The sequence below is a fragment of the Antechinus flavipes genome, chromosome 4, assembly GCF_016432865.1.
Source record: "Antechinus flavipes isolate AdamAnt ecotype Samford, QLD, Australia chromosome 4, AdamAnt_v2, whole genome shotgun sequence".
In the NCBI taxonomy this organism is placed as follows: domain Eukaryota; kingdom Metazoa; phylum Chordata; class Mammalia; order Dasyuromorphia; family Dasyuridae; genus Antechinus; species Antechinus flavipes.
The window spans coordinates 117,516,398-117,540,755 of NC_067401.1; the positions used below are offsets into that span (position 1 = coordinate 117,516,398).

The following is a 24,358-nucleotide window of genomic DNA, read 5'->3' on the forward strand; positions in this document are numbered from 1 at the left end:
ATTGGCAAAAGTGATTTGATTTAACATATTGGGAGCACTGAAAAGTAGATTAAATAAATTCTTACCTGTTGATGTGTTCCTTCAATATAATACGTAGCTGTAAGCACAGCAAGCAGTAGTAAAAAAGACACCACAATGCTCCGACGATGCCACAATCTTAAAAATAAATAAATGATAATCAGAGTTTTTTTGTAGTCTCAATGTTAGGCCTCTTTATCACTGTCAAAATAAATCCTTGCTGAAACGGTTGGGATAGCGAGCATAGAAGAAAACTACTCAAACAAAATGAGTGCCATAAATATTCTGCCTTGTGTAGTATCATAACAATCTAGCTTTCTTGCTTTGAATCATTTGAAGCCTTTCTTTCCTTATGCAATGCTCCATCCTACATCAGTCTAAAGTTCTATGTTGAGAAAATAGGTCAGGACTTGATAAGCTATGCAAAAATTCAACTTGCCCTTTATAACATCTGGAGCTACAAAATTTACAAGCACTAAGCTTTAAGGCAGAACATATTTCCAAAGCAACGTCTTCTCCTGGTACAAAACGTTAATTAACAACTTTTACTACATAAAAAGTTCAAGCATTTTTGAACCTTTAAACTTAATAATTTATTCTAAAGCATACTAATTAAGGAACTGACTTCTCATAGGATAAGGCTTCTTTACCTCTTTTGTGGCACAGATTCCTTTGACTGCTGGAAAAATCTATGGGACCCTATAATTTTAAAAGTAGATCAAATCTATACTATTTTAAGGTATATTAAGTATGTTAAAATACACTTGTTATTAAAAAAAATTCATAGATTCTCTCATCACTGCCCTCTATCCAAGTTCAGATCCCTGTCTTAAGTTCAATTCAGAAAGGGCATAAGTCAAAAAACTTAAACCATTCTAAGTGTTTTCTAACTAATCAAATAGAACTTGTAGTATAAGGTAACAGATTAAGAACTATAAAAAGAAAATTGATAAAAATATTTGCAATGTTCAGTCTGGCTTTGTTTTTTTAAATGTCTCTGTAGAGAAAAATATGCTTCCACAATGATTTTTCCAAATGTAAATTTTAGATTAAAAAAATATAGAGAGAATAATCTTTCAGGATTTAAAATAGCTTATATCAAAGGTAAAGAAAAGCTTTACTTTACGGTCCATTCCTTCAAGTTTATTAGGATTTCCAGAAAAAAATACTGCAAGGTAATGAGTGGCTGCCTCCACAGGACAATATTCAGCCTTTCTTCCCGATCCCGTCTCTTCTTTTCATTCAATGAAGAGGGGTCTGAAAGAAAATAGAAAAAAAAAAAAAAAAAGGAAAATGGAAAATTCTAGTTCCTTCTCATCTATAACAAAAAGTCATTCAACTAGCTCCTCAACTTCTTTTTTTTATTGTTTTACTTTTATTTTCTAGTTTACATGTACATTAATTTTTTTAAATACACATTTATGAATCATGTTGGGAGAGAAAAATCAGAATAAAAGGGGAAAACCACTAGAGGAAAAAGGGAAAAAAAAGCAAAATATAGCACGTGTTGCTTTACATTCAGTCTCCATAGTTCTCTCTCTGGATACAGATGACATTTTCCTCCAAAGTTTATTGGGATTGCCTTGAATTACTGAGCCACTGAGAAAAACCACATTTTTCACAGTTAATTAGCACACAATCTTGCTGTTACTGTATACAATGTATTCTTGGTTTCTGCTTGTTTTGTTCAGTGTCAGTTCATGTAATTCCTTCCAAGTCTTTCTGAAATCAGCCTGCTCATCATTTTTTATAGAACAATAAAATTCCCTTACTTGCATATACCAGAATTTATTCAGCCATTCCCCAACTGATAGACATCTCTTCATTTTCCAATTCTTTGCCACCACAAAAAGAGCTGCTATAAACATTTTTGCACACATTTGTTTTGTGATTTCCTTGAAATACAAACTCAGTAGTAGTACTGCTGGATCAAAGGGTAGGCATGGTTTTATAGCTCTTTGGGCATAGTTCCAAACAGCTCTCCAGAATGGCTGGATTATTTCAAAACTCCACCAACAATGCATTAGTGATTAGTGTGCCAGTTTTCCCACATCCTCTCTAATGTTTATCATTATTTTTTCCTGTCATCTTAGCAAATCTGAGAGGTATGAGATGAGTTGTTTTAATTTGCATTTCTTTAATCAATAGTGATATAGAACAATTTTTCTTATGACTATAAATGGATTTTCATTTTCTGAAAATTATCTGTTCATTTCCTTCAAGCTCCTTAAATTAAGTGTTTATTTAAACTTTAAAACTGTAGTAATGAATACTAAACTACATCTTAGAGATAGCTGGCTTAAATGTTACACCACATGACATTTCTGTCCTTCGTTAGAGATGAGAGGCTTTGGACAATAATTCTAACTAATTTGAAGTAGTAAACTGCATTTGGATCTAAAATAGGTTTAGAAAGTTATAGATGTTTTTATTCCTCAACTCAACTTACCCCAGACTTCATATTTACAAACAAATCACCTTCCCTCTCTCTTCACAAGGAAGAAAAATGCACATATCTTAGCTTCCCTCCCCATTTCTAAAACCTTGCATCATTACCTACTTTTGCTTTCCTCTTTTTGCTTATAGAAGAGGAATTTTTACTTTTTAGAAAGGCTATATTGTCTCTATTACACTCTCTTCCAAAAAACCTCAAATTCAAGTCCTAGAGCCAATTTTTCCTTTCTCATAAATCTTCAATTTCTCTTTTATATTGGCTTCCTTCCCATCTTCCTACAAATGTGCTTAGGTCTCTCCAATTCTATAAAATCTTTCCCTTTGTATCTTTTACTCCAAAAAGCTACCCATCTACTTTCTCTCTCTTCCTCTTACCTGGGAAAAAAGTATTTATATTCACTGTTGCTAATTCCCCACTTCCCAATTTTTTCCCACCTCTTATAATCAATTTTTAAAAAAATTCATTGCTGGGGGGGGAGGGGGCGGCTAAATGGCACAGTGGATAGACCACTGTTCCATTATCAAAAGGTAACAATGAGTTATAGGAATCACATTTTTTTTATGCTGAATGTGTTTTCTTATAAGTATCAGAATTGAATCAGTACACTTTTCAATATCTCCCTGAACCAAAAAATTTTAATTCTAAGCTTGCTACAATTTACCTGTGAAGTTTCCATTGTGCTGTTCCTTATTCATTCCTGTAAGTCTCTGTTCACAATTTTTTCCATTCTCTGCCATTTCATAGATCAGTCACTTTTGAGGATCTGTAAAGAAAAATAAACAATTTTAATAACAGATGCCTGCTTTGTATCCGGGCATGTACTCAGGATCTATCTATTGTATTTAGGAATATTTTATCTAAATTTTAGGAAAGAATATTTACAATTTAAATTATGGCATCATAGAAGAGTTAGAATGCATTTGCCATAACAAACCATTAAATATCTGTGACCAAGTAGGTGATTTTAAAATCTAAAGCAGATATTACTACTCATTTAGCATCTTATCTGAATAAAGATAACATAAAAATATCAGAATTAAACATTGCCCTTTACTTACCAACAAGCATTAAAGAGGAGCAAAGGAATCATGGCATCATAGAAGAGTTAGAATGCATTTGCCATAACAAACCATTAAATATCTGTGACCAAGTAGGTGATTTTAAAATCTAAAGCATATTTTACTACTCATTCATTATCTTATCTGAATAAAGATAACATAAAAATATCAAAATTAAACATTGCCCTTTACTTACCAACAAGCACTAAAGAGGAGCAAAGGAAGTTCTTTCTGCCTATCCAGACCCTTCTTTACATAGATCTTCAGTGCCAACTTTCTTTATCCTTTATTTCCAATAATACTTTTAAAGTAAAGCTCCTCCTGACAAATCTATTAAATTTTCCAATCTGACACAGTTCACTCAGTAAATTTAAGTAAGAACATATATTCTTCATACATCATTATTATGTGAAAATTTTAACCAGAATGAAAATAAAGAGGGAAGGTAGGAAAGTAACATTTATTACGCACTTACTATGTGCGAGGGATTGTGCTAAGTAATTTTGATAAAGAACAAGGTTCTGAGAGAACAGTTCAGAATGTGAAAATTTCTTTTTCTTTTTTTGTTGGGAGGCAATCGGAGTTAAGTCACTTGTCCAGAGTCACACAGCTAGTATTAAGTATGTGGGGCTGCATTTGAACTCAGATCCTCCTGACTCTAGGATCTGTGCTCTATCCACTGCACCATCTAGCTGGCCCCTCACAAAAGTATTCTCATAGCTTAAAGGAGTGCTTTATTTCATGAAAGGCAGACAGGCTAACCAAAAGGGGATCTTGTGGGGGCTAAGAGTGAAGAGGTTCTAGTGAAAAGGGATTTCTGTAGCGGCGGATAAGGGAAGAGAACAAAGGGTGGGGGGTCTAGAGAGTTAGAGAGAAGTTAGGGAGGGTCTTAGAGGAAAATGAACTTGTATGCATACCATGTCTACATCAGCAAGTACATGATGGGAATTCAGGAACAAAGATATGCATTGCTGGTAATGAAGTATTTTTTCCATGATTATTATTAAAGGTATGCTTTAGCACACCTGCTTAAGAGAAGAGAAAGTCCCTGCCACAGGCTCTTTGCTGACTGATTGACATGTTTGATAATGAGACTAACAATGACCCCCTTTCTTGACCAGGTATAAGACAGTAGTCCAGAGTTTTGGATGACATCCCAAGATGTTCTTGAAGGATAGCTTAGTGGAATAAAGATATCAGGCCCAATTTCTTTTTCATTCATATACATACTCTAAGGTTATGCCACATCATTACCAACAGCTATATTTTTAAGGTGACTATATCATGCCCAAGGTCAGGTGCCCTAGGGTTTCTTGAAAAGTACTTGAATCTCTACTGCTATTGGGGTTTCTATTACATCATTCCCAAGGGCTATAACCATCATTTTATTACAAATATCTTATCATGACAATGACACATAAGATGTGAATGCTTGCAAGGTAAAGGCTAAAATTGAGAAAATGGAGGGAGGTTAAGTGACTTACCAAGGATCACATAGCTAACTGGCATTTGATGTTGGATTTGAACTTCCTGACTCAGGGCCTAGCATTCTATCTACTATTCCAGGACCTCTTAAAACTTTTTTCCACTTCTGACCCCTTTTAGCCTAAGAAATTTTTACATGACCCTATCTCAAATAGAACTGAGGTATTTCTGGAAGCATTTGTACATGCCCAATGCAAAGTGTGCATGCTGTATATTCAGAACCAAGGTTGTAGTAAAGTTGTGCAATTTAACATAAGCAAGCACTGCCAGAAACATCTTAGATTTTTTTGCATTTGATTTTGAATTGATTTTGCAAAAAAGATTCAGAAATCTTTTACTGCTGACAAAATTATTCATGACTCTTACATTCAGTTATATGAGATTACCACCCAGTTTAAAAAGTTTTGATATACCAAAAATATACCTTTGTGGTGATTTTACATACAACACTGCTAAAGTTGCTAATTGTTTCAATTAGTTTTCCAGCTGATTTCCTGGGGATTCTTTAAGTAAACCACAATAGTATGCAGGTACCCTCTTTTTTCTTTTTCTTGTGTTATTGCCATATTAGCATGGATGATAATGGACAACTTTGCTTTATCCTTGATCTTATTGGAAAGGCCCCTAGTTTATTTCTATTACAGTAATGCTGGCTTTTTAAGATAAATAAAAATTAAGTGTTTTATTAAACAATGGAAATTTTATCTTGTCAAATGCTTTTCTACTCATATAACCACACAAATTATGTTAATTACTCAGTTTTCTTAATACAATACAGGAATATGATATATTCCTGATATAAAACTATCCTGGTGATAGTTTATAATTTTTGTGATGTGCTGTTACAGTATCTTGAATTTACCAACACACTTTCAGTCTCCAGGTTTAGAACTTGTGGATTGTACTTAATTGCTTGCTCTCCATCTTAGATAGTCTATCAATTGCCAAATCTTGCCATTTCTACACTTACAATCTCTCTCACATTCTACCCCAATTTATACAGCTTCCACCTTAATTGGAATAGTCTTCTGGTTCTTCCTCCCCACACAACCTTTTATCTTCCACTTCTTTGCATTGGCTCTCCTTCATGGATGGAATGCACTTTCTCTAGATCTCTGCTTCATCAAATTCAAAAGATACCTAAAGCACCACCTTCTATATGAAGCCTTTCATGATTCCTCTTCTCCCTCATCTTCTAGTCCCTTCCCTCTGAGACTACCTAGTATTTAACTACTTTGTACTTGTTTTCCTTATATTTATTCTGTGCCTACTAATATGTGTATTCTTTCCTCATTATAATGTATGCTCTCAGTGAGTAGAAAATGCTTCATTCTTTTATTTTTTATCCTCAGCATGTGCTTAGTACATAGTAGATGCTTAATAAATGTCTGTGGATTGATTAGGGTTGTTTTTATAAATAAAATAGCTTGTAGCAAGTTAGCCCAATTGGTTAGGGTATATAGTTAAATGAGTCAAGGACACTTTTCAATTCTCACAGGGAATTTATTCCTTGATTATTCTTACCTACAATAGACCCAGCAAGTCAAAGCTCCTAGGAAAGTGCTTTATGCATACTAAGAGCTCAATTAAATTTTCACATATTAAAATGTATTTGATGAAAACTACAGATGGAACACAATTGACACAATGTGTTGGAATCCTTACAAAGTGTTAAGTCATTAGAATTGACAGAGACAATAGTTATCTAATTTAGTATGGTTCAGTATGATTGATCTGATCCTACAAGATGTTATGGGTCAGAACTTGAAACAAGGTACTAAGTGGAATTGAGGAGACAATATTTAAATCTAGTTTAGAATTGATTTAATCCTACAACAAATAATGGTTTCCCAGTGATATAATGATTTGTGTGTACTCAGTGTACAGCATGTAAGCAAGAAGCTCTCAGGGCCAGGGTAGAAGCCTACTCTTGGAGGCGGAGCCAGATTCATTCATCCCATCTCACACCACCGTGGTGGCAGGCTCTCTTCTTTTGCTTCTCCACTGAAATCAAGAGTCAGCAGAGTTCAGTTGAAAAGATTGAGAGGGGAGCATCAGTTGGAGATTGAAAAGCCATGAGTCAGAGTTGAGCTAGAGGCAGAAGCTGGAAGAGCTAAAAGAAAAGCTGCAAGAGCTCTTGGAACCAAGCAGAGAGATAAGCCTCTAAGAAAGCTAACCAGGCCCAAGGAAAGAGATAAGACTTGGAAGGAGAAAATAAACATTTGGATTTTATCAGCTGGCTGCATTTGAGGTGATTATTACACAGAACTGAAACTAAGGCTGCCTCTAGAAACCTCCCCAAGAAACCTGCTCCCAGAGAACCATTATATTTTAAAGAAGGGAACACCATAACAATGTGTTTCCTGAACGCTCAGAAGGCAAAATCCAGATAACCCAAAATTATATCATAACTACACATGCATTGTAGCCTACACCTGTTTTATTAACAAAAAAGAACAGATAGTGTCAAATGAGCTGACTGGGAAAGTAGAAATTAAGAAATGAAAACAGTGAAAAATGGGAACTATTTGTATTAGTAAACTTAAAATGCTGTCTTAATGCTTTATAATATTATAAAGCTATAACGTTATAGCTTCTGTTAGCTATAACAGATTTACATTTAAATAACAGCATATAGAGAAGATGTTTACAATGGGGAGAAGTTTGACACAATCTTAACCAAGTACTAAAAAATGAAGTGACAGGTGGCATTGTGGACATAGTTAACCTCAGATCTATCCTCAGATCTGGGCAAGTACTTAACCTTAATTGCCTTGATTTTCTCATCTGTGAAATGAGCTGGAGAAGGAAATGGTGAACCAGTGCAAGTAATTGCCAACAAACAAACCAACTCACCCCCAAACCCACAAGAGCTTAAAAAGAGTCAGACACAATTAAAAAATAGCTGAATAAAAAAAGGGGGAGCAGGGATGAAATATGTTCAAATGCTCTTAAGATATATCATTGTATCAAATTATGTAATGTAAACCGACTCCCACAAATGTTTTGGGTATTTTATTAAGCTAAATCAATAAAAGGCACAGAAGATTGTTAAGAAAGAGGTCAATTCTCTGAGAGCTTCCACAGCTGTGTATCATAACAATTGAAGGAGTTGCAGGGCAGCCTTTGCTGACACAGGTGTTACCACAGAGGGAAGAGGAGAGAGGTCAGACAACGCAATGGCTTCTCAATCAGGCCAGAAAACAGCAGCTGCCTCTCAGTCTCCTCGTATCATCCTCTCACAAGAGGAGATCCATTCTGCAGGTCTGGGTTGGCTCTCCAGCAGTGGGCACCTGTGTATTCCAACAGCTCCCAGTATTACAACAGAAGATGTAAAGAAGAACAATGAGCTACACTATAATTCAACTAGTATTTATTAGTTATCTACTATACATAAAGCACTATGCTATAAAAAAATGCCATTTTATTGCAAATAGAAGGTACCAAAACAAGGGAGAAAAACTTATTATTCCTAAAGTGTTTATATTATGTTGGGAATAAATAAGTAAAAAGATATTTATGCCAATTAATGTGGAAGAGAATATGCACTAATAGTTAAGAGCGGTAGATGAGGAGTAAAGCCAAACCTGGAATAAGACACAGCATCAGAATTAAAAATTAAAAGGATTTGTTCAATTAGTTCTATTATAGCAGCTAGAATTGGCTGTATAGCTTGGAAAGCCTAAAGGATGTTGCTTGAATGATCTTTTTGACTCAGACTCAAAAGGGTATCTCATAGGCCTTCTCTTCCTCCTCTCCCTCCCCAACAGCACTCAAACTTTTTTTCTCTTCAATCACCACCTAAATTGCTAAAATTTAAGGCTCCCAACTTTTTCTGGTACTTAACTGCCTGAATTTAGTAAAGAAGGCCACATTCAGACAAACATCATAAGTAATTTCATTTTTTCATGAATAAAAATTTAACTACATCAAAACCCAATAACAGTCTATAATCTAATTAATTTAATAATATGCTTAAAAAAATGAACGACACATTGAGGATGCTTAAGAAAAATGTTTTAAAACTTTCTCTTAAAAAACATTCCGAAAATTAAAAAATTTCCCCATCATTTCTTCTTCTCCCTCTCCAAAACTTTTCAAGACAAAACAGTTTTAACCAAAACAATTTGGGTTTCTATGAGTTCTTATAAGAATAAAATTGTGAAATTATTGAAAAGCTATTCATTTTCCAACTCTTTGCACAACAAAAAGAGCTGCTACAAACATTTTTGCACATGTAGGTCTTTTTTCTTTTTTATTATTTCCTTGGGATACAGACCCAGTAGTGGGACTACTGGGTCAAAGACATGCCCTTTGGGCATAGTTCCAGATTGCTCTCCAGAATGTTTGGATCATTTCAAAACTCTACCAACAATGCATTAGGGTCCCAGTTTTCCCACATCCTCTCCAACAGTTATCATTATATTTTCCTTTTTTTTTGGGGGGGGGGGCACCTGAAATGTCAATTAAAAGCAGCAACAGCAAAAGCCCCTATTTAAAAAAAAAAAAAACAAAAAAACAACAACAAAAAAAAACACTCTCTCTTAATAAAGAAGAATAGTTTTAGGATTAGTGAAGCATCTGTAAGGAATGACCAGCAGGATGAATACAGAGAGGCTTGGAGAGACCTACATGGACTGATGCTAAGTGAGATGAGCAGAACCAGGAGATCATTATACACTTCGACAACGATATTGTATGAGGATGTATTCTGATGGAAGTGGATTTCTCTGACAAAGAGACTTAACTGAGTTTCATTGGAGAAATGATGGACAGAAACAGCTACACCCAAAGAAGGAATACTGGGAAATGAATGTGAACTATTTGCATTTTTGATTTTCTTCCCGAGTTATTTTTACCTTCTGAATCCAATTCTCCCTGTGCAACAAGAGAACTGTTTGGTTCTGCAAATATGTATTGTATCTAGGATATACTGCAACATATTCAACATATATAGGACTGCTTGCCATCTTGGGGGGGGGGGGGGAGGGAGGAGAAAAAACGAAACATAAGTGATTGCAAGGGATAATGTTGTGTAAAAATTATCCTGGCATGGATTCTGTCAATACAAAGTTATTATTAAATAAAATTAAATTTAAAAAAAAAAGGATTAGTGAAGCATAACTTACTTTTATAGAGATAAGAGAAGATGAAAGAAGAATCTAGGATATAGTAGGCAGTGAGACCTGGGTTCAAGTGCTATGTTGGACAGAAACTATCATTCTGGGCAATTCACTTAACCTCCCAGTCTAGGAGAAAAGTCACAAATGAAATCATAGATTTGGAACCAAAAAAGAAAATTCACCATTAACTTCCTTTTCTTTCTTTCTTTTTTTTTGCTGAGGCAATTGAGGTCAAGTGACTAAGTCCAGGGTTACACAGCTAGGAAGTGTTAATTAAGTGTCTAAGGCCAGATTTGAACTCAGGTCCTCCTGACTTCAGGGCTGGCACTCTATCCACTGTGCCATTTAGCTGCCCCCAACATTAACTTTCATAAAAAGTTGGTATCTGTATTATACAGATTCTATAATAAGATACTTGTATATACATATACACACACATACCAACATGTGTGTACACAATCATATTGTAGACATTTCTTTTTCATTTGTGACTCAGAGAAATTAATCAGTCAACAGCATTTACCAAACTCTTACTATATATACATATACACACACACACATATATGTGTGTGTGTGTGTGTGTGTGTGTGTGTGAGAAACCATTAATAAAACAACTGGATAGATCTCTAGAAGCAAAGCAAAGTTTATTTCCCTTCTCGAGAAAGGGCATCCCACCAATCGAGCAGAAAGACAATCGAAGGGAGGAGGCACCGTAGGGGGTAGGATCGGCGCTTTTATCCCTAACGCAAATTCCCCCTCCCACCACTGACCCTCATCCTTATTGGCTGAGGATTTTACATTCTAAACGCGGGAACTATCCAAGAAATTGAACTTGGCCAACAAGTACATAGTTGCCCATATTTGGCTGAAATAGGGAGGAAAACAAGAAGGGGACTTAAGTATGCCCTTAGGGGGCTAACAGGGAGGGGATAGCAGGAAGAGACTTTAAGTATGTCCTTGAGATAGCAGGGAGGAGACACTTTGCAGGGAGGAGACACTAAGTATGCCCTTGACCTTAAAGTCCTTCAGGCCTACTCAAACTTTGAAATAGATGAAGCCTTACTCAATTTTCACAACTGTCTTGAAAGATCTCATTTTATCTCGTATATATATATACACACACACATACATACATATATATATGTGCCAGGTTTAGCTCTGATCCCCGAAAAGTACATTTCTGATCAAAACTTACTCATTGCAGACTTTCTGGTTAATTAAGAAAATAGAGAGATTATATGAATAAGATCTTGCATTTATTTAAAACAATTACTTTAGATTGAATTTGGAAACTATATTGGATAACTTCAATTTTTTTTTTTTTTCTGTTCAATGATACTGTTAATACTTGGATTTTCAAACTACTTTGGCCTTTGACACCTGGGCTTCATGAAGTCTAGATTTTAGAAGTGTGAAAACTGTAATACATAATTCCCCATGTGAAAGATGAAAAGAAAAGATTTTAAAGTGTTTTCTATATACTGTAAGAGCTATGAACATTTTAAAGAGAAAAGGAAAGATAAATTATTTCCCAGAATTTTTATTAAAAAGTAAATGAATTTTCTAGTGTCACCTTGAATAAAATACCACAAATATTATATCTCATCTCTCAGCAACAGTTTTCTCTGAAGAAATAAATCTTGAAAACAGTGATTTATTAGATCTATCAGCAGATAAATAGACATACAGAGAGACATGAGAGGCAAGAATGTTTTCCTTTTGCTGAAAGTCTCATTTGACAGAAGAATCAGGGATTTCATGCAGATTGTGTAAGTTTCTCTGTATTTCTAGTTCTGATCTCTTCCCAGAATTAGATCAGTATCTTTTGAGTTCCAAGACATTTTACTGACTAACCCATATGAACCCAGCTCCTCAAGAAAACTCTCTATAACACACCAGATCATTAAAAACTTTGCTTGGATTTTTATAGAGGGGGAACTCACCACTCTCTGAAGCAACTCATTCTACTTTTTTAATCACTCTATTAGAAAGTTTCCTTTAAAATGAATGAAATCTGACCTTGAGAAACTCCTACCCATTGCTCCAAGTTCTACACCCCCTTAGACCAAAGAACAGAAAAGATTCCTCCTTCCACAAAAAAACTTTCAAAATATCTGAAGATAATTATCAGATGTCCACAAAGTCTTCTTTTCACTATAGGCTAAATAACTCCAGGTTCTAACTATTCTTATTTTATAGGGTTTTTAAAATGTTGCAATGAGACGACACACATAACACACCTTAGAAATGGCGAAATATCACACACAAAAATGTTTGTTGTTATCATTATTATATAATAATCTCAAGGCTCTTCATCATTTTCATTATTCTCTTCTGGATGTTCACCCATATGTTGGAATACACAGGAGCCACCTGACAGTGGCTTTTGGAGAGCCAACCCAGACCTGCAGAATGGATCTCCTTTCGTGAGAGGATGATACAAGCAGACTGCGAGGCAGTTACTGTTCCCTGATCTCTCTGACTGAGAGGCCGTTGCCTTGTCTGACCTCTCGCCTCTTCTCTGTGCCTCCAATTTATCTCATTTCCAATCAGCAAAACCCTGCAATTCCTTCAGATGTGGAAGCTCTCAGAGAACTGACTTGTCCCTTAATAATCATATAATCATATAATCAGGTATATTAGATATTTCCTAAAATGTAGTGAGGAAAACTGAGCCTAGTACTCTCTATATGGTGAGACCTGGACAGATTACAACTAGATCATCACTTCCCTCTTTCTGGACACATTCTTATTGCAACTTAATATCACTCTTAATTTTTCTATCATTTGATTTTTAAACTTAATTTTTAAGTCCATAAAAATGTAATTCTCATATCTTTTCTAGATTAATTGCAGTCTAGCATCCCCCATCTTATGAAGCTAATTTGTCAACATATTTTATCTTACTAGATTCCAACATTATTCTCACATCCTCACTTGAGATATATTATCCTGTCCTCCATCATTCATTTTTTAAGCTGGCCTACAAAATTTGTTAAGCATAATAGCATTTATATAGTGATCAACGTCACAGAAAAATTGATTAAACAACACAGAACCAAGGAAAACTCCTTAGACCAACTAACAAACCCGCCTTTTCAAATTGATACTGAGCTATTAATATAGCTCTACTCCACAGACACAGTCTGCCCACAAAAATCCTAAGCGCTGAACCAGATTAAAATGTAATTTGGAAAAATATAATAGCATATATTAATTTGTGGCTAAGTCAGAGAAACGAATAACCATTTGTGGAATGCGATAGTGGTGATTAGTGTTTGGTTACGGACATAATAGACATTTGCTGAAGTACCTTTCCTTTACATGCAATTAACTTAGTGAAGACACTCTCATGGGAATATAGCCTTAAACTATACTTTAATTGTGACTTCAGATTTTATAATAACAAATAAAGCTATAGGTAAAAAGTTGCAAGTGTTTGTCCCCTCCTATTTTCCTCCACTTCTTAATAAGCATTTAAAGACCTCTCTTAGAAAGAATTTATTATTTCTGGTTCAGATTTTGGCAGTTAAAATGTAAACCCAGACTCCTCAAATAATGGGAGAAAAGACCAGGCTGGGGAGGCGGGGGCTTCTGCTTTCAGGATATTTAATCTTGTATTTTGCAGTTTATACTTCGCAACCTCCTTTTACTGACAAATCCCTTGTCAGATAGGATATGCCCCTTCTCCTGAGATTAAAACAAACAGCTTTTTGCTTTTTCTTACTCTGAAAGTCTTTGATTATTTTTGTGGTTGATGCTGTCCCTTTAGCTCTTATGTTAGCCACAGTTCTCTTTTATTGTCCTGACTCAGTCCTTGCTTCTCAGTTCTGCAAAACCTCCCCTCCCTCTTTATCAGAATACTTGATAGAACATCAGAATGCCTCTCCCCAAGCTATTAGAATATCAGATACTGTCTTATCAAGAAATCTCTCTCCAAGTCTGGGTTGCCTCCCCCTGATTATGTCATCCCCATCTCCAGTGGCTCACCCCACCCTGTCAATCCCTTTCCTGCTCACAGCACCCTGACTCCGCCCCTGCCTCAGTCTACCCTCTGCATCTGAGCCACATGTATATATGTCATTGAGAACTCTAATTGTTTACTGTATTCTTGGAGACCATAGTCTCATTCAGCCCTGGGACCAAACATGGATCCATTGGTCCCAGTATATCTCTCCATTTAATAAATTATTAAATATTCTCTAATCTCTATCTTGCTCAGTTTCTCTGGCATTACATTTACATGACACTATGTTTGTACTTTTACAATTCACTTACTACACACTACTTTGTGTTAAGATTATGTGCATAATTTATGTTTAGATTTGTCATCTACATGACAGCAGACTTTTATATTCCATTCTGTATCATCCCAAGCACCTAGTACATAGGTTTGGACACAAAAGGTGTTTAATATACAACTATACCTCTGGTCTATAAAATTAAAAATTGATTTTCATTCTACTTTTAAGACTTAAATTTGATAATCTCCCATACCAGGTGAGACTCAACTATTACCACTGAAATTTTACCTTTCACCTCAATTTCTAAAGAAATTTGCTTAAGTTCAAGGCTCTGTTTTGTAACTATCTACATCTTTTAATTCTATTATTTTAGTTTGTATCTACCTGCTGGTACTATTCACTTTTGTTCACCAATTACTCAACCCAAATTCAAGACAATTCAGTAAAAGCTTTCATGACTGCAAAAATCCTATTACCTGAGGATAACATCCAAAGAGGAAGTAAAGGAGCTGAAGGGATGACTCCTTCCTCATTAAAATCTCTACTTTTACCACTCCAAATGACATACTGTCAGGCCAATTACAAGGAAGATATATCTAGGTTTAAAAGACTGTCAAGTCCTCACTTAGGGTCCCTGGAGAGAGAGGTGATTAACCCTATTTATTGGTTGCTATTAGCTTTACTAATAATAAATTGATCGTTCTCAGATAATTGTCTCTCAGTTTACGATGCACATGTCAGCTTAAAGATGAGAAGAGTTTTATTTTCTATAGTTCAACTGAAACTGAGGTTTGAGAGGAATGAAAAGAATAGGAAAAGGCAAGATGGTAAATGAACAAGTTCAAAGTTCTAATGATAAGAAATAAATTTTACTAAGTTTTAAACCATAGTTTATGTATATAGACATGTAATATCTAGAAATGAACATTTCTTGCTTCCTACCAACATAAACAAACCTCTTCCCCTGGTCTTATTTTTTATATGTCTGACAATCAGAATTTTTTTTTTCCCTCAAGCCATTCTCCAATTGATAAATGGTCAAAGGATATGAATAGACAATTCTCAGATGAAGAAATAGAAACTATTTCTAGCCATAGGAAAGATGCTCCAAGTCATTATTAATCAGAGAAATGCAAATTAAGACAATTCTGAGATACCACTACACACCTGTCAGATTGGCTAGAATGACAGGGAAAGACAATGCAGAATGTTGGAGGGGATGTGGGAAAACAGGGACACTAATATATTGCTAGTGGAATTGTAAATACATCCAGCCATTCTGAAGACAATTTGGAACTATGCTTAAAAAGTTATCAAACTGTGCATAACCTTTGATCCAGCAGTGTTACTACTGGGTTTATATCCCAAAGAGATTTTAAAGAAGGGAAAAAGACCTGTATGCGCATGAATGTTTGTGGCAGCCCTCTTTGTAGTGGCCAGAAACTGGAAACTGAGTGGATGCCCATCAACTGGAGAATGGCTGAATAAATTGTGGTAAATGAATATTATGGAATATTATTGTTCTATAAGAAATGACCAGCAGGATAATTTCAGAAAGGCCTGAAAAGACTTACATGAACTGATACTGAGTGAAATGAGCAGGACCAGGAGATCGTAATATACTTCAACACCAATACTATATATGATGATCAATTCAGCAATGAGATGAACCAAATCAGTTCCAATAGAGCTGTAATGAACTGAACCAGCTACACCCAGCGAAAGAACTCTCGGAGATGACTATGAACCACTACATAGAATTCCCAATCCCTATATTTTTGTCCGCCTGCTAGCATTTACATGGTAATAGTCTGTCAGTCCTCAATGAAGACCTGTTGGAAATCTGAATAACCTCTGCCTGATGTTGGCTTATAAATCCAACTCAAAAAAAATCGCCCTTAGTAGACAAAAGAGGCAAGCCATTTGGAAGCATCTTTCTGGAAGGCAAAAGAATGACTCTCAACAGTAGGATAGAAGTAAAGATCTTTTCCTACCCCAGCATAATGGCGAATGGGAGGCACTAGGATCCAAGAGAAGCAAGGATTCAAATCACTGAACTTGTTCAGTTTCTAATGTTGAATCATTTGCCAAATGCAAAAGATTTTGAGGACAATATGAGAAATGAAGAGGCATTAGGTTTTCACAGTTATGGAAATTAAATTGGAGAAATGAAACAAATTAGAAAACTGAAGCACAAGAGGACATCAAGGAATAATCAAAGCTCTTTGGGGGCATGGACTGACTTTGGTAATCAAAGGTGATGAACTGAGATTTAAATTTGTAAAGAATCTTTTTCTCTATCCTTAGCCATCCTCCTTTACCTTACCCTTCTAGAATGTAAGCTCCTTTGGAGTAGAGGTTGGTTATATAATGAGGACTGGAGATTGATGTCCAGTAACTTCAGTAACATCCAATTAATGGGGAATCAGGGAAGGACTTGTGCTTCAAGATAGGAAATAAAATGCTGCCTTTTGAATTTCAAAGGTGTGTCTATTCACCTAGGCACCCATTCTTGCAAAAATGTAAAATAAATCTTTCCTGCATTCTTCAGTGAATTGGAGTTGTTAAGATATTTTGTTTCTTACAAACAAGAACTTTTTTTTCTGGGTCTTCAGAAGCTGTGGCTCTAACATCTCCAGGAACAGTTGTGAAACTGCATCTGGGAAAGAGTTGTTTCCCAGGATAATTTCTGGGGTCACTGGGCTAGAAGCATTGCCATTTCAAGGCTCTTGGGTTCAGAGTTCTGGGCTTTCTCCTTCAATATCTTGAGGAAATAGGTATCAACATGTAGATTATTTGACTTTCCTAGCCTATAATTTCCTGCCCTCCCTCAGGGTGCCATACTTCTTCACCTTGGGTGACTTGGCTGTCCTGTGGATGATAGCTAGGTTAGCAACTAGTGGGGATGGCTAGCTCTCTCTCCACAGGAGTTGCTTCTGTTTGGGACAAATTGACTATTACAGAGATCACTCATAGAAAGCAGAATTATTTATTAGAATCTCAAGAAGCGGATCCATCCTGGTCTGTAAGCCAAATTCACAGCAGGAGAGAGCCACTCCCTTGAAGATGTTCGCAATATTTATACATTTCAGACAAAGAACCTCCAAAATCCCATCCTCTATATATATGGTATGATTGGTCACATAAACCTTTATTCCCCCATTTGGTCAGTGGAATGCAGTAGATGTATAGCTTTCCCACCAGTGTCCTTCCTTGAACAATAGAATATAGTCCAGACTTATCAAAAACCACATGCTTCCTCACCAAGATCCTCTTTTGGACAATGGAATGTAGTCCAGGCTTTATCTGAAATCACATGCTTCCTAAACTGAGGCTTTTAAGTCTTTAGCTAACAGTCCTTCATCAATATGTGCTTAATCTGTAAATTCTTCATCTTTTCCCCACACACTTCCATAGATGAGAGCATTGAATACCTAACTTAAAGCAGGATTGGTGGTCCTGGGTGCTGTCATTCCCAGAGTTCTTATGCTTATCATCCATTGGTGATTGCTGGTTAGCAGGTATTGATGCTGATGGTAAGGACAGTAGACTCTTTCTATACAATGATTTCTCTCTTCAATGATAGCTCTGAGGACTGGGCTAGAGGCAGATCTGGTGGTCTCAGAGTGTTGTTACATTTGACAATTAAGGTAAACTGGGAGACAATGTCAGAAAATGATTAATTCATTAGTTAAAGTAGCAGCATATAATAAGTTTGGTCAATGACCTCCCTCAAAGACTAAAGACTTCAAAGTACAGTTTAGGGAAATAAAGAATTAGGTAGGTGAGGAAGACAATGCAACTGATTACAAGGTAGATAGCATCATGAAGGTGGGAACAACAAGAATGGACACATAAAAGAAAGCTGACCTAGCATCCACATGAAGCTAGTTAACCACTTTTGTCTGTCATTAAGTAACACTTGATTGATTTATGGGACCCACCTGTTTCCTGAGAACACACTGTTAGTGAACTAGGGATAATAGATTCTCTGGCTCCTAGGAAGGTTTGTTAGGAAGATCAAAACAGTCCTTAATTGTACAAGGACAGTCAAGGATGATTAATATACTTTGTGGAAATACACCAGATGCCTTACAATCAGCCAGAGTCAGGATAAGCAAAATTCCTTGGTCTTTATTCTTGGTCTTTAGGAGGAGAAGTGAAGGGGATGGACACAAGCTTTCCACAACCTCCCTTCTCTTTGTCCACTGCCAAAGTGACTCTGGCTTGTCTTACTCCACCCCCTAATCCCTCCTAGAATTATCTATATACACCAAAAGTGAGAAGGGTCAAGCATATGCTAATAGAGTATTGTCCAATAGATAATTAGCCTTAAGTGCTCTGTTGTCTGATTGCAGTGCACCTATTCAGAGTTTCAGCCCTTAACAATTAATAGTTTTTCTTTTCACTATGTCTTTAAAGTAACTCAGAGGGAAAGCTAAACTCCTGAGTTCAACTCAAGGATATATAGAGCCAAGGGCTTTAGGTAGATGCAGACTCAATGATAAAATCAATTACATTGTAAAATTGTAAAATCAATACAGCAGATATCTATATGGTAGAAATTAGAGTTAATATTAATTTTGATCTTTTCAAGACTGAACACTATTCCAAAGGCTCTTGAGTTCAGAATCCTGCACTGCCTTCAGAGTCTAAAGAGATATGGCAGTCAAAATGGTGATGGTGGTGATGGTTCTTTGACTTGCCTGGCATATAGCACTTTCTATATCTATCTCAGTATGCCTTGCTAATTCAGCTAGGTTGACTTACCTATCTACTTAGATAAATAAATATCTATTCTGTAATAGAGAGGCTAAGTATTAATATGGCTTCCAACTGAATGTAATAGTAGTAAAGTTCCTGGATTTTGTTATATTGTTCTGATTCTTTATTGCATAGCATTCTCTCTTCCATGTATGATAAACTACTTGTTCCATACATGATTTATACATGGAGAGCAATATTAGACTTCAAGCTTATAACCATGTAAATTATTATCAACTCTATAATTAGGAACTGTTCATTAGAGATGGTGTTGGAATGAAGGATAGCCTAATTTCCCTATTGAGAATTCAGGTGACCCTAGAACAATGAAGGCCATTATAGAACTACATAGCTAGATATTGAGATCTAGGAGAGATAGATACCCTTAAGTCCATATGAGCTCCAACATTTTGTTTAAACCTCTAGAATAATACAAATACATACACAGATGTTATGTTAATATGCTTGCCAATCCAGATAGGTTGCTAGATAATGATAACTGACATACAGTACTTTGAAATAAGGGATTTTTAGTGGTACCTTTAAGTGTTATCTGAGCTTCTTCTATATAAAAAAAATATGGTTACATTATTTATAAACATATAAACAGTATAATGGAGAAGATAACAAAAAGAAAAAAATAGCAGAAGCACAATTTAAATGAAAGAATTCTTATTTTAAGAAGTTATCTAAAAAACAAAGAATGCTCAAGCCAGAGGCTGTTACCAGTAGCTTTAAAAAGTAGAAATGCCAAGATATATTTTTTTCTCTATTTCAGAATGAAATGCTTATAGAACTGCTAAAATGAATTCACAAAAGGTTCTTTGTAAGTTGAATATCTAGAACTATGAGCACAATTTCTCAATTCTAGTCTAACACAGCTGCAACATTTGTAAATCCCCAAACAATGATAAACTGGACAGTTCTATAGATAAAATTTATTTATTTATTCAATTGGACATTGTAAAAAGGATATAATTTAGGAAATTAAGTTTAGGGGGGTGGGGAAGAGTTACATTGGCAGCAAAAACAAACTTTTATTACTTTATTATTTTGCCTTTGTTTGGCTCTGGCATTTAGCATTATATATAACTTCCAAAAAAATTTAATTTAAAATGTAAGTAATATATTTTAACATTTGAAATAAGATATTTAAATTTTAAAACATTTAAAATGATGTAGTTAAAATTTGTTTTTGACCTTTGTGAGACTTTTGTGATATCAATGACATAAATTGCACGTTATTCACCAATAATTGATGCAAGCTAACTGACTTATTAGCCAATCAGCCAACAATAATTGATTATCTCCTATAGATAAATGAAAAACAGTCCTTGCTCTCAAAAAGCTTAGTATCTAATAGGGACAGACAAGACAATATACAAAAAATTCTATATAAAGACGTTATATACAGGATAAATGGAAATAATCAATGGAAGGAAGGCATTAGCATTTAAGAAGGATCTGGAAAATCTCGTAGGAGTGAGGTTTCAGCTGGGACTTGAAAGGCATGGGGACCAGAAAGTTAAAATGTCCAGTTGAGAAATGGAGTGTCTTGTGCAAAGAATAGCAAGAAAGTTAGCATTTCTAATATTACAAAGTAAATGGAGGTAAGATGAAAGAAGACTGGAAAGATAGGGAAAAGCCAGTTTATGAATGGCTTCAAAAGTCAAACAGAGGACTTAGTGTTTGATCGTGGAGGTGACAGGAAGTCAATGGAATTTACTGAATAGGGGAATGGCATGATCAGAAGTGCTTTAAGTACATCAATTTTAACAGCTGGATGAAGGATGACCTGGACTGGTTAGAGACTTGAGCAAAGGAGGCCAATCAGAAGCTTATTGCAATGGTACAATAGGTTCTAGGTGTTGAAAGCTTATACCAGAGTATTACCAGTTTCACAGGATAGGAGTATTCGGATTGGAAAAATGTTGGGGAAGAGGTGGGGAGTAAAATATGACACTGCAGAATTTAGGACACTTAGCCTCGTGACTGGGAGGAAGCAGTGCCCTCAACAAGTCATAAGAAAATTAAGAAGGGAAGACTTTAGGAAGTGGGGGAGAAACACAGGGAGTTCAATTTGGGACAGGGTAAATTTAAGATGTCAATAGGATATCCAGTTTGAGATGTCTAATAGGCTGTTTGGAGATTTGAGGCTGGAGATCAGTGCTAGATAAGTAGATATGAGAATCCTCAAAGAGATTACAATTAAAAACATGGGAGCTGATCAAGCCTATTACTGTTCTATACATTTAGACATTCTATACAGGGATAATAATATAGACCACAGAAGGTCTTAAGAGATCCTAGATAACAATCACCTAAACCAACATTCTCATTTTACAAATTAAGAACCTGAAACCACAAAAAAGTTAAGGGATTTACTGCCCAAGGTCACTCAGACAAATCAGGACTAGATGTTCTTTTAGCATTCCAGCAGGAGTAGCAAACATTTTATTAAATACTTCCTATGTTCTAGATACTGTGTTATGTTCTTAGAGATACCAACAAAGGCAAAAAAAATGTCCCTTTATCTCAAGTTCCTATTCTAATGGAAGAAATAATTTGTAAAGTCCTATGTATATATACACTATATGGTATAAATGTAAAGTCTAATTGTTGTTAGTCCTTTGTTCTCAAGGAGGCCCATGACACTAGGAAGTTGATGTCATGACATGCAAGTGAGTTGCAATGAACCGAGGAAGGGCTGTGCAAGTCACCTGCTTCACTTTCTCCTCCAGAGTCATCTATATCCAGTGGCCATATATAGATCAAGGTGACTGGAGATGGTCCTAGATACAGTAATATCAAAAGTAAAAAATAATTCCCTTTTATAATCACTTCCTTACTCCTTACACATAACATAAAGATTTTCTAACAATTGAAGAAATCAAAAATAGAAATTGATTTTAGAGACACTTTCCTACTCTTCCAACAAGAATTCTTCCAAAAAAAAAAAAAAATTTAAAAAATCTCTATGGCCAGTAGTTGGCTAGAGAGGTACTTTCTGTACATATTGTGTTCCCTAAATGGTCCTTCAGGGCTTCTAATTCGAAATTCTGTACTTTTGAAGAATTTAATTATAAAGAAAAAAAAACAAAAGTTTTTAAAACCTGTTGTGATAGTGTATATTTTATAGCAATCATTTTTCAATTCCCTTACTAGTATTACCATTATTAGATAAGGCCATGGTGTAAAAGGAAAAAGGAAAAAAGAATTGAGACCTAAAGATACTGTTTTGGTTACATAATCATGGATTTATTCTTAATTTACATATTGTACTTTCAAAATGAAATCAAACACTGGGTACTTTTGTTAAGTTTATAAACAATTATTTTTTTTTTCTTTTTATTTTTTAAATTAAAAAAAAATTTTTTTAAATAACTTTCATCTTTCTTATTAAAAAAAAAAATTCCTGTTCATGTAGAACAGTGTCAGCAAACTAAGGTAATGAATGTTATCACTGTTATCATTAAGTTTTGTGACACCAGCAATGTACTAACTACTCAACAATCAGAATAACAATTTGTATGGGCTGCTAAAGTTCAACTAGTGTATTTAATCTTTAACCTCCTATCATTATTTTAATAGCACTTAAAGTAAAACTGAAATAAACAAAGACAACCAGAAAATTTAAAGAAAGGCTACTAAACAAGATCAAACTCAAATCATGGACACAAGGATATATACTATTCCATGCAAAACAAACAGCTGAGGATGTGGGGAGAAGGAAATTTAGTATAAAATACTCTAAAATTTAATCTGCATAATTAATATTTTTCCTATCACTTTCTTAAATCTCTAGATTATCAACAAATGAAGACTTGATTTGTAGTTTGTTGGTCTCCTAGTTGTAAATGCTCACACTGAAAATTTAACATTGGAGGTTCTAGCATACTACTTGGATACAAGGAACAAAAAAATTCTAATCTTGTGGAAGAATGAGGTTGAACAGACCACTGCTATTAATCTATTTAGCTCCTATGAGTATATATGATAGTTGTAGGTTTCAATAAGACAACTGTAAACAGTTTCTAGAAACATAAGAAAAAAATAAATCCAGTTCACTGATCGAGTTTTTTTTATCAGTGCTGAGAAATAAAGACAAAATTCAACTACTTTAGGCAAGATCAGAATACTAGATCATCTGACTCCTTTAGATTAGCATTTCTTTTTTCACATTTCTGTGCCACTTCTATAATTTTTTTCTGGAGGTTAATAATTTTTCATAAGAAAAATGATTTTTAATGGTTTATAATTTTTTTTTTTTGATCTTCAAAAAAACACTCAGGGGAACTACTCAATTAAATTCCCAAATTAGGGCACATCTTAAAAGCACTCATTTTCTTGTAGATCTCATCATAAAGAGTACTACACTATTATATTCTTGAACAAAAATGTTCCACCAAATTTATTTAATCTCACTAAATACAAGTTATATATATACACACACACACACACACACATATATAGCACCATAGATTTCCATTTAGTGAAATAAGTCATTGTTCCAATTTTATTTTCTACATAATTCAAATATTTTCCAGCAAAAATTACTTAGAACCAAATAAAAAAAAGCATCTAGAGACAAACTTTTTATTGGGGGTGAGCAACAAGAAGCAGCAAAGGGTTGTTTTGTTTTTTTTAAATACTTGATCATATGCTTTTATCTCTTTTGTTTAGGTATTTTAGAACCTAATTTAGAATTGTAATTGGTAGAAAAAATTCTGAATTTGTACTTTCACAAGATGAAAACCTATCTTCAACAATTTGCCTTTTAATGTTAAAAATAAACAATGGAGAAAGCCACCTTCAATTATCCTCAAGCAAAAACAAAAGGCTCATGCGGCTACTAGCAACTTGACTACAACAGTTGATCAATCTATGAAGACTAAATCTAGAATTGGGAGAACCGAATTTGAATCTTAAATCTGCTACTTCTTGAGTGACCCAGAGAAAGTCATATTTCTGGGCCTGTTTCCTTTTTTCTAAAAAGAAGGGGTTGGGGTGGACCGTGTCCTGAACCTGACTTTTTCTTTCTTTCTTTGTTTCTTTTTTTTTTATTCTTTGCTTACGTATCTTTATGTTAACTACCAAGTAAATCTCATCAGATTCCCCACTCCTAGAGCCACTCTCTACTCTGGTTCAGATAACATTCTCAACATCTTGTTTTCAACATTTAAACAAGCAATTAAAAAGCTTTTTAAAAAT

At 34.9% G+C, this 24,358-nt stretch overlaps 1 protein-coding gene across 3 annotated transcripts in view; it reads right to left on the reverse strand.

Moving 5' to 3' along the window:
* The window catches only part of VMP1 (vacuole membrane protein 1), a 133,075-nt gene that overhangs the window by 96,742 nt on the left and 11,975 nt on the right, over positions 1-24,358 (reverse strand). For all 3 annotated transcript variants that reach the window (XM_051994133.1, XM_051994134.1, XM_051994132.1), the window contains exons 2-4: positions 3,135-3,236; positions 1,140-1,275; positions 66-156 (exon numbers count right to left, since the gene is read on the reverse strand). In XM_051994133.1, the coding sequence (XP_051850093.1) occupies positions 66-156; positions 1,140-1,275; positions 3,135-3,210 (303 nt within the window). In that variant the 5' untranslated portion in view covers positions 3,211-3,236. The remainder of the gene's footprint in view (positions 1-65; positions 157-1,139; positions 1,276-3,134; positions 3,237-24,358) is intronic.